The sequence below is a fragment of the Trichinella spiralis genome (genome assembly GCF_000181795.1).
Source record: "Trichinella spiralis strain ISS 195 chromosome Unknown Scfld2, whole genome shotgun sequence".
In the NCBI taxonomy this organism is placed as follows: domain Eukaryota; kingdom Metazoa; phylum Nematoda; class Enoplea; order Trichinellida; family Trichinellidae; genus Trichinella; species Trichinella spiralis.
In genome coordinates, this window is record NW_003526941.1 from 10009048 (window position 1) to 10019037 (window position 9990).

General features: G+C 29.7%; 3 protein-coding genes across 3 annotated transcripts; 2 read left to right on the forward strand and 1 right to left on the reverse strand.

Annotated features, from left to right (window-relative positions):
* Positions 1–704: 704 nt before the first annotated feature.
* On the reverse strand, positions 705–1285 carry Tsp_07630 (protein cornichon). The gene is made up of 4 exons (XM_003381048.1): positions 1205–1285; positions 1087–1155; positions 920–1032; positions 705–852 (listed from the first exon to the last, which is right to left on the reverse strand). The coding sequence occupies exons 1-4, from the start codon at positions 1283–1285 to the stop codon at positions 705–707; spliced, it is 411 nt and encodes a 136-aa protein (XP_003381096.1).
* Positions 1286–1716: 431 nt separating this feature from the next.
* Positions 1717–6966, forward strand: Tsp_07629 (poly [ADP-ribose] polymerase). Its single transcript, XM_003381049.1, has 25 exons — positions 1717–1725; positions 1783–1931; positions 2415–2422; positions 2521–2624; positions 2711–2829; positions 2882–2941; positions 3012–3141; positions 3200–3319; positions 3375–3457; positions 3522–3572; positions 3702–4056; positions 4129–4183; positions 4236–4322; positions 4593–4654; positions 4921–5043; positions 5120–5203; positions 5260–5403; positions 5478–5567; positions 5665–5763; positions 5910–6062; positions 6115–6205; positions 6236–6304; positions 6358–6434; positions 6590–6678; positions 6858–6966. The coding sequence occupies exons 1-25, from the start codon at positions 1717–1719 to the stop codon at positions 6964–6966; spliced, it is 2520 nt and encodes an 839-aa protein (XP_003381097.1).
* A 701-nt stretch (positions 6967–7667) lies between these two features.
* On the forward strand, positions 7668–9974 carry Tsp_07628 (striatin-3 protein). The gene is made up of 6 exons (XM_003381050.1): positions 7668–7758; positions 8536–8654; positions 8722–8825; positions 9388–9558; positions 9620–9731; positions 9894–9974. The coding sequence occupies exons 1-6, from the start codon at positions 7668–7670 to the stop codon at positions 9972–9974; spliced, it is 678 nt and encodes a 225-aa protein (XP_003381098.1).
* Positions 9975–9990: the final 16 nt, after the last annotated feature.

The following is a 9990-nucleotide window of genomic DNA, read 5'->3' on the forward strand; positions in this document are numbered from 1 at the left end:
GACTTTAAAAATTTAACAACATACGTGCTTGGTAATTTTATTTTTAATAATTCAATTTAAACAAATCTAACTAAATTAAATTTTCCCAAAAAACGCAAACAACTTTTCATTTTTCAAAAAAACAAACTTCAACTTACCATAATTTTTTAATGAAAATCAGGCTTCATTGTTGATCGATAACACAATTATTTCAAGTTTTACAATTTGATCATGGGCATTTTTTGCTCTCAATTTCAAAGCATAAATAAAGAAAGATAAGCAAAAAAAATTTTTTTTTGAAATTCGATTCTCAATTATATAAAAAAAGAAACAAGTTCAAAATCATACATATTTAATAAAATAATAAATTGTTGACACACATAAATAACAATTACAACTTAACCGTTAATTATGATTACTGTATGATACAAATCGACTGTAGGAGCTTTGTTTCAACTATTGCATTAATAAAATAATAAGCAGTAGAACCCAGTGTATTTATTTCAAAAAGCATACGCTGACTTAACCTTACGTGCAAGGATTTCACAAACTTAATAATTAACGAGCATTCATTATTCTGCTTATCGTAGTTTTGCTTAAGTAGTTTGCAGAACGCACGCATAAAGACAGGCAGTCTTTAAAAAGTTCATGCCATAAATATGGAAATCATACTGAAAAAAAATACTGTTATAAACTAATGAATAAAGACAAGTTATCAATTAATATTACCTGTATATGTAGTAGAAAAACGAGATAGTGTAAAATGCAAGCTTTATCCAACCTTCACGCAAAGCTTTTCTCAGATTGTCAGCATTCAATATTGTGGTTGGATCGTAAATGCCAGGAGCGCTCATTATCGGACGATTCAGATAGCTGTGTCGAGCAGTTCAATTGCAGAAAATGTAAATTACAAACCGTTAACTGCAAATGTAAGCCTCACCGATGAATATGATAGGACAGTAATGGAACATTCCACATCAGCGAACCAAATTGCATGGATAGCAGAAACAAAATGTTGATAAGCAAATGTGACCCATACTCGGGAATGATCAGCTTAAACATACTGCTTAAGTTTTATTACATTACAAATGCATGCAATTGACCAACCGGATTCAAACAGTTACAATGCTCAATTGGTGATCTGTAATCTGTTTTCAGTTCTTCAAACGTAATTACCTATAAATCCATTTTTACACAATTTGATAAGCATTAAGAATAATTTTACCTGATAAATTGCGTGAAAAATCAAGAAAATTGTAATAATAACTGCAACTATATATGCAACTGCAGCAAAGTTGAAAGCCATTGTAACAACAAATGCATAATATATATTTAAACTTTGATCAACTTTGAAAATACAGTACGACACTTCGGGTTAGGTTTTTCAAAGGTTAGAAAGCTGATTTTAAATTAAGTTATTCATATTAAATAAATATTAAATGATATTTTATAATAAATATCTAAATAGAGTGCTCTTTTTTAAGAAAAAATTCTTCATAAAATACGTTGCTTTTAGTGACAGCATTAAAGTACAATTCGAAATATGCAGGTTCCTTTTCGATATTGTAAACTTTTTTTAGTTGGACCACTTGCAGTGACTAGATCTTTGAAACAGTGAAGAGAGCAGTCATGAATAATATTGAATGGAAATTCAAAGCGGAATATGCAAAGAGTAATAGATCTGAATGCAGATTTTGTCACTCAAAAATTAAATACAATGAATTGCGGTTGGCGATTATGGTTCAGGTTTGAAATTTCTTGTTTTAATATATAGTTTTGTTTTATTATTTACATTTATTCAAGAGCACATTCTTTGATGGTCGTATTCCAACTTGGTATCATTACGACTGCTTCTGGAATTGTACAAAAGTTCTTTCAGAAGAAGATTTTCCTGGCCTAGATAATCTGAGATGGAATGACCAAGAAAAGATTCGAAAGCGTATACAAGGCAAGTCTGTTATTTTGTTTACATTATCAGAGTTAGTTCTGTTTAATATATTTAAATATTACATTTCATATTGTTTAGTTAATTTTTTGTAACCGATTGAAATATTTTCGTGTAAGTTCTCAAACATTGGTTATCGTTTATTGTCATCTTCACTGTTTTGTTTTAGTATGTTTACAAGCAATTTTAAATGAAATTTAATTTTGATAAATCATTTATTTACTTTTAAAGAGATATTTTTTCAAGTTAATATTTTTATTTCGTATACATTTTTTTATGCATGAGTATAAAAATCAGTATTCAATAATAATGTTCGATTCAGATAATCGATATCGATTGCTTACTGTATAAGAAGATGTTCATTTTTATTTATCTATATATTTTTAATATTCCAGATTCTACTGTTTTTAGACGAATTTGTATGTATTTTATTTGAATTTGCGTAATTTTAAGCATAATAATAAAAATATGAAATCTAAAACATTTATAGATTTTCAGGTTTTAATTCAGTTTTTTGAAGTTTACATAATTTAAAAAATTTCATGTGGGATTCAAAGATAATTTTGTTCGTTTAAAATTAAAATATAAAAATATAGATGAATGCAATAATGAAGCTGCAACAAAATCTTATGAAATGTTGGAAATATCAGTTGATCGGCCTATTCGGTCATCATCATGTGCATTATGTCGAAAGAAAGTGGTAATTGTTGAATAATTTATACATACATATATATATATATATATATATATATAGTTTTTTTAAAAATACATTTTAATCTGTTTTAGCAATCTGTTCGAATGCATGTGATAAAAGGCAATCGAAAAACGAGGAAAAGTTATGATATCGATTGTTTTTTCAATACATTTGATTCAGTAGATGTACTTCAAAATTTAACCGTAGACAAGTAAATGTTTCTTGCTTGTTTAATCTTCTTTTTACCATTCTCCATTTTGTAGAATAAAAGATTTTCATTTGTTGCCGGTTGATTGTCAACAGGATATTCAAAATAGACTACAGTATGTATACTGATTTGAATTTTCTTTTTTGTTTTTTCAATATTCTTTTTTTATTTATTATAATTTTGAGAAAAAGGAAGATTAAAATTGATAGTGAGCATGAAAAGAAGAAGCGAAAAGGAGGAGAAGAAGAAGAAGAAACTTCGAATTCAAATGGAAAATGTTGTTCAAATGCGGAGAAAGAAAAGGAAATGCTTAATGTGAGTGTGCAGTTTAAATGTGCATGTGTAAAATTTGAAGAAGTTCTTGTTTTCTTAGATTCAGTGTGATAAATTTTGGGAAATAAAAGATAATTTACGTAATAATTTGACTAAACGTGAAATGGAAAAATTGTTGCTCCACAATGGACAACAAATTAATAAGAAGAGAGAGTTCGAGGTGAATTTCTTTAAATTTTTATTCAAATAAACAACTATAAAAATTACTCGTTAAGATTATTAGCCATTTGGCTGACTGTATCATGTTTGGTCCTTTGGAACCATGTCCAGCGTGTGAGCGAGGTCAGTTGTTCTTCAGGTAATTAATATTGCATATATTATTTTTGAAATTGAATTATATTTCAATTTGTTGATATTATTAGCTCGAGATACAATTCATATTTGTGCGGCGGTAACGTTAGCGTTTGGACAAAGTGTAAATATTCTACTCAAAAGCCGGCAAGGAAAAAATTTACAATTCCTGAATTGTTGAGCAATAATAATTATTTGTAAGGAATTTTTTTAACGAGTGTTTTTTTTATATGATGCTGCCTGTGTTGTAGAAAATGTTTGCCAAAGGATGGTGAGCATTCGGAGCGGTTGTTTTCATCAAGGCGACCATTGATCAGCAATCTGTTGAGAGGAATTAATTTTTTCATTCAACCAGATTTGCATGATGTGAAAAGGAATATTGAAAAATTGGGCGGAACGATTGTTGCTCAGTTGACCGGCAAAGTGATGTTAGCCATTTTTTCTGAAGCTGCGTTGCACGGTGAGAGCTGTTTTAAAAATTTTGTTCTGAAAATGTCCGAAAAGCGAATTGCTTGCGTTTCTGACGACTTCGTCGACCAAATTCAAAGTATTCCATTGCACGACGCGTTGGCGAAATGTAAAATTAATTCCTGGGATGCTGACAGTGTAATAAGGCGCCAAAAAAAAGAAAATGAATAATAATTGCTGATTTTCTTTTTTCTTTATTCATATCAATAGATTGAAGTGAAACGTGATCAAATTGGATATGCTTCTTTGGAAAAAACAATGCCAGGTTCAATTTTATTAAAAATTACAATTCGTTTGTGCAAGGTTGTTTTTTTCAGGAAGTTCGAAGAGAAAAAAAATTGGACAAAATTTTGATAATGAAAAAGTGATAATCAAAGGTGGAGGAGCTGTGCATGCGTGTTCAGGTATTTTTTTCTTGCTATTTATTCTTTTCTATTGTTTATGCATATTTTTTGAAAGGATTGCATGAAATTGCCCACGTTTATCAACAAAATGGAAAAGCTTATGATGTTGTTTTGAATGCTGTTGATGTGAACTCTGGAAGAAATTCATTTTATAAATTGCAAATTTTGAAACACGATCATTCGAATGAGTATAATTGTTTCTTTTTTGCATTTTTATGCTCATATATTTTCGTATGTATTGATTTATTTATTATTAACATGTACGTTCAGATTTTGGGTATCTCGAGCGTGGGGTAGAATTGGCACGACGATTGGTTCGCATTTGTTGGAAAGTTTTGATACAGCTTCTGAAGCTATTGAATTTTTTTGCGAGTCTGTTTGAAAATTGTTTTGAAATTTTGACACTTTAAATAATAATCACAAATGAAATTAGAGTGTATTTGGAGAAGACTGGCAATGAGTGGAATAGTGAAAATTTTGTCAAACATCCGAATAAATTTTACCCAGTTAAAATCGAATATTTTTCGGTAATCTTTCTATTCTGTTTAATTTGCATAAATTATTGAATAGAAATTTTTTTAATTTTTTTCTTTTATAGAAAATTCCTTCTCCTCCAAAAATAAGACCAGGCTCCAAGTCGACTTTGCCAAAAGCAGTGAAAGAATTGATGAAATTGATTTTCAGTGTGCAAGCTTTCAAGCATACAATGCTGGAATTTTCAGTACAATTGACGCTTTGAAATATTAAATCTTATTCACTGTTGAACACTTTCGTTCAAATGGTATGCATTTTTACAGGTTGACGTGAACAAAATGCCGCTTGGAAATTTGGCCACCGATCAAATACAGCGTGCTTTTAACATTCTTTCTCAAGTGAAAGAGGTCAGCATTTTTGATTTTTTAAAAAAATATCTTTATATTTATTTTTTTCCATACAGATATTAAAGATGGATAATGATCAATTGTCTGAAATGGAGCGATTTATTAAAATTACAGACTACAGCAATCAGTTTTATACGCTTATACCGCACAATTTTGGAATAGAACCACCTACACCTTTGAATACGGAAGATTTGTTAAAAGTGAACTTTCAAAAAATTACTTAAAATTAATTCTTTCTTCTTTTTTTTTATCTTTTCATTATTCATTATACTAGATCAAGTGGGATTTGCTGGAAAATTTGAAAGAAATTCATACTGCTTATAAAATTTTGCATTGTGATACTGGAGATGATGATCCGATGGATGTGCACTATGCGAAGCTTTGCGCCAAAATTGAAGCAATTTTATTTTTATTTTGATGAAAATTCATTTAATTTCACATGTGAAATTTTCAATTTGTAGCCTTTATCGAAGAGAAGTGCTGAATACAAACGTATTGTGAAATATGCACGAAACACTCACGCTTTGACGCATGACACGTATACGCTTCAAATAGAAAACGTAATTTTTTATTTTTATTTTTTTGGTACTGTATGGATGTATATTCAATGTAGATTTTGAATTAAATCAGATTTTTGATTAAGTAATTAATTTTTGTTGAAAATGTTTCATATCAGTGAACTTACTTTGTAAATTTGTATTTTCAGATATTTTCAGTGGATCGCAGTGGAGAGTTAGAACGTTACGCGGAGTTCAAGAAATTGCATAATCGCATGCTTTTATGGCATGGTAGTCGTTTGAGCAATTTTGTTGGAATAATTAGTCAGGGCTTACGAATTGCTCCTCCCGAATCTCTGACTGTATGATTTGTTGTGTGCTTTTGAATTTTCATGAAAATTATTTTTTTTTCAGTCTGGTCACATGTTTGGCAAAGGCATCTATTTTGCAGATATGGTTTCAAAGTCTGCCAATTATTGTAACGCAACTCCAGCAGATCCGTACGGTTTGTTATTATTATGTGAAGTAGCTCTAGGAGACATGTACGAGTTGACTGAATCTGAATTTTTGACAAAATTGCCCCGAGGAAAGCATAGCGTGAAAGGTTGTTTGTTAGTTATTATTTTTTCTATTTGATCAAAATATTTTCATGTTAAGGTTTGGGAATGAATGTGCCAAATCCTGCACAGGTAGAAATAATTGATGATGGTGTTGTGGTGCCTCTTGGTAAAGCTGTTCAATCAAACATAAGAGAGTCCCATTTACAGTATAATGAGTAAGTGTGCTTAACTGAATGACAAATTTTCATTATTGAGCACTTGAACTACACTGTACCAATGCTCAGTGTGTTCATATATATATATATATAATTGATTGTTGTTCATTTTAGATACGTTATTTACAATGTGAAACAGATGAATATCAAGTACTTGGTGAAAGTGAAATTTCAATTCAAATGATGCTCGTTCGAGGTGTGACGTGTATTTGTCGATGGAGTTTTTTAAAAGCTTATTTTTTTTCTTTTTTATCCTATTTTTACTTTTAATGTCTTGAAGAATTATGTGTAAAGTGAATTCATGCATAGCAAACTGCATAGCCAACTTTGTTCATTTATTTATTTATTTACCGTGCATACTTTTTTTTCCACATGTACTCAGGTACAAAATGCTCAACATGAGTAATGGTGATACAGTTGGATGCTGTAAATTTGATAGCATTAAAACAGGTGATTGGTTGCTTACTGTTACAATGAATGCAATTTTGTAGTACTTCATAAAAGGTAATAGTATTTTGTCGATTTATGAATGAAAGTGAAATAATAAATTTAAGATTAATAATCATTTATTTATTGTGTAATCATTTTTAACGAAAAGTGAAATTAATTTTGAAAGCAACCGATCAACTTGTCTGTTTAATTTATCAACGAACTGCTTAAATTATAATACTTTGTACTGAAATGGGGATGGTTATACAATGGACAGTTTTTGAGCGTTCTGATTGGAGAAGGAATTTTCTGTTCTTTACCTTCAAGTTTCAGTTAAAACAACTTATAAAAATTATGAAACTTTTAAAGCACAACAATAAGATCTTTTAAGAAAAAATTTCTAAAACATTCTCAATAAGTGCAGCCAATAAAATATTGAGCTTTCTACGCCAATGGGAATCCTTTGCATGTGAATTATAAAGAACATTTTAAACATCAAAATAAAATTATGAGGGAAATTATATTTTTTTTAAATAAATTTATTTTTCGTTTTACAACGCTGTGGGAATGTATCTTAAATGAAGAAAGTGCTAAAAACAAAAAAGAAATATTAATTGAACTTTATTATCATTATAAGTGACTGTACTATGTAAGTTCAAGGGTAAAATGCATTGAAAGTCCATAACTTTGAGGGAATCATGTATTTTATTTGCATGTCATTTCCTTTGAAAACAGTTCGTTTATATGTTTTCCATTTGTGATTATGGTTAGGATGATGAATGATGAAGGTTCCACCTCGTCGCTTTCAGCCGACACACTTGATGTTCGAAATGGAGCCGACTCAACCAGAAATGGTATATTATCAATTTGTTTATTAATTTTCATTTTACTTATTTATTTCTTTATTTTTCAGATAAATGTGAGTTCACTATGTTTTAAAATTATAATATGATAGATGTTTGATTTTGCTTCACTCAACATTTGAATTAGTCAAATTACGTCTGTGCGTTTGCTCATTTGTGACGCGATCACACCTGTCGTGACCGTCTGTAATGTTTTCATTTGAAATTAATGCATAGAAGGAAAATTTTTGACTTATTTTTTAATTTTATTTCTGATTTGATTATTTTTTATCATAAGGCGTGATCGATTAATCATAACGCAATTTAGTTTCGCGTGGGAAGTGCTGCTTTACTATGACTGCGACATTTGCGTTTTTCGCGCTGTTTTGAATTGTACATTAAACTGAGGTATTTTTATCGTTTAAAAGACGAGTTAATATTTAAATTAGTAATTCTGTTGCACAAATAGCTTTATGTTGGTTAGCTTGTTGCCGCTTTTTTCATTTATCCTTTGGGCGCAAGAACGCCAATGATCTGCGCTGTTTAGTAGTAATAAAGCACACATGTGTATGTGATTTGTTGTTAAAGAAAGCTAGGCGTGCTTTGGCTTCATTTTTTCCATCAGTGGTTTTACAAATGTAAATGTGGTAAAAATTTTTTTATTATCTGTGAAACTTTGATGAATTGGTACACTTTTTTCTTATTGTCCAGTTAGCGCAGGACAATTTGTAATCGTTGGCATTTATCAAATTTGACGACATTCAGCTTTTTGTTATTGATTTTTTCCAGATGATAAAGCGTCAAAGCCTCCTTACTCCATTCCTGGAGTGCTTCATTTCATTCAGCACGAATGGGTCAAATTTGAGATGGATCGTTCTCAATGGGAAGTTGAAAAGGCAGAACTTTTGGTGTGAATACTTGAAACTAGTGAAAATTGTTTAATATTTATTAAATGAAACTTGTTTTGATTGACAGTCCCGAATTGCATTTTTGCAAGGTGAGCGAAAAGGGCAGGAAAATTTGAAGAATGATCTCGTGCGGCGGATCAAAATGCTGGAATATGCTTTGAAACTTGAAAGGTATAAATAAATATTTCTTTTTTGACTAACCAGGTTTCAATGTTATGTTTCTTTAAAAAATTGCATTCTGGTAGGGAATTTTATTTTTCTTAATTTCATTTTTCTGCAATTAATTGCGACGGCAAGTTAATGACTTTTTCACTTCGATGCTGTGCCATTTTGTATGTCGAATTCGTATCTTATTTAATTGATTTTCAGGTACAATAATATTTTTAGTTTAATTAATGATTTTGATTGATATTTGTTTAAATATAGAATATTGATTTTTATTTTGCATGAGATATTTATTTTTTATATTTGTATGTTTTATTCACTGAAAAAAAGACTGTTAGCTGTTAAATACAATATTTGTATTAAGCATTGCAAATTTTCATTAAGCAAATGCATATTTATATTATATGTATCTTTTTTAAAATTTAGTTTAATTTGGCTCAGCCTTCTATGTATAATTTAAATTTGATTTAGAATTTTCTGTTGAACGTCAATTATACTTCAGTCTGTTTAAAGCTAAAATTACATACATGCCTGCAGTATGTCACAGAAGTGTTGAAAAATGTTTTAGGGAAAAAAATCAAAAACTTTTGCATGGAGAAGCGAAAGAAGAAACCGAGGAGCCTGATGCGGCTGAATATTCAGCACTGGATAATCAGATTCCAAGTGATTTAGATGCTGTGCCTGCCAATCAAACTAGAAGTGGTCTTTGCTGGCGCAAAGGGCGCTTACTGCTGAAACAGTAAATAATAAAAATTAAAAATTTATCTCTAAGAAAATCAAACAAAAAATCATTATTTTAGATATTTGCAAGAAATTGGTTATACTGATACTATATTAGACGTGAAAAATTTTCGAATTCGTTCTTTACTTGGACTGAACCCTGAAGCAGAAAGCAATCTCATCAATGGTAATGTTTTTTTTTTGAATTTTTTTATTGTGAATTAGGATTAAATGGGGTTAGCTTGTAAAATCTATTTTTGATGAAATTGTGCAAAAAAAATATTAAATAACTCATGCAAGTAATATATCTGTTGGAAAATTTTAACCTTTCCATAATTGATCTATTTATTCAAGCGGCGGAGAAGTATCATAATGCAAATTATGATTTTTATGAGCATATTAATGAAAAGACCAGGTTTTTGGAAAAATACTTGAATATTTCTTTATGTTG

What these genes read in the sequence shown, in the direction of transcription:
- Tsp_07630 (XM_003381048.1), bottom strand. Translation starts at nt 1,285, where the DNA reads ATGGCTTTCAACTTTGCTGCAGTTGCATATATAGTTGCAGTTATTATT. An exon ending in TTTTTCACGCAATTTATCAG is followed by an intron (nt 1,156 to 1,204) that starts GTAAAATTATTC and finishes ATGGATTTATAG; the next exon opens with GTAATTACGTTTGAAGAACT. An exon ending in CTGTCCTATCATATTCATCG is followed by an intron (nt 853 to 919) that starts GTGAGGCTTACA and finishes TGCTCGACACAG; the next exon opens with CTATCTGAATCGTCCGATAA.
- Tsp_07629 (XM_003381049.1), top strand. An exon ending in TGGTTCGCATTTGTTGGAAA is followed by an intron (nt 4,655 to 4,920) that starts GTTTTGATACAG and finishes TTTCTTTTATAG; the next exon opens with AAAATTCCTTCTCCTCCAAA. An exon ending in CTCCTCCCGAATCTCTGACT is followed by an intron (nt 6,063 to 6,114) that starts GTATGATTTGTT and finishes TTTTTTTTTCAG; the next exon opens with TCTGGTCACATGTTTGGCAA.
- Tsp_07628 (XM_003381050.1), top strand. Translation starts at nt 7,668, where the DNA reads ATGGTTAGGATGATGAATGATGAAGGTTCCACCTCGTCGCTTTCAGCC. An exon ending in AGCCGACTCAACCAGAAATG is followed by an intron (nt 7,759 to 8,535) that starts GTATATTATCAA and finishes GATTTTTTCCAG; the next exon opens with ATGATAAAGCGTCAAAGCCT. An exon ending in GGGCGCTTACTGCTGAAACA is followed by an intron (nt 9,559 to 9,619) that starts GTAAATAATAAA and finishes TCATTATTTTAG; the next exon opens with ATATTTGCAAGAAATTGGTT.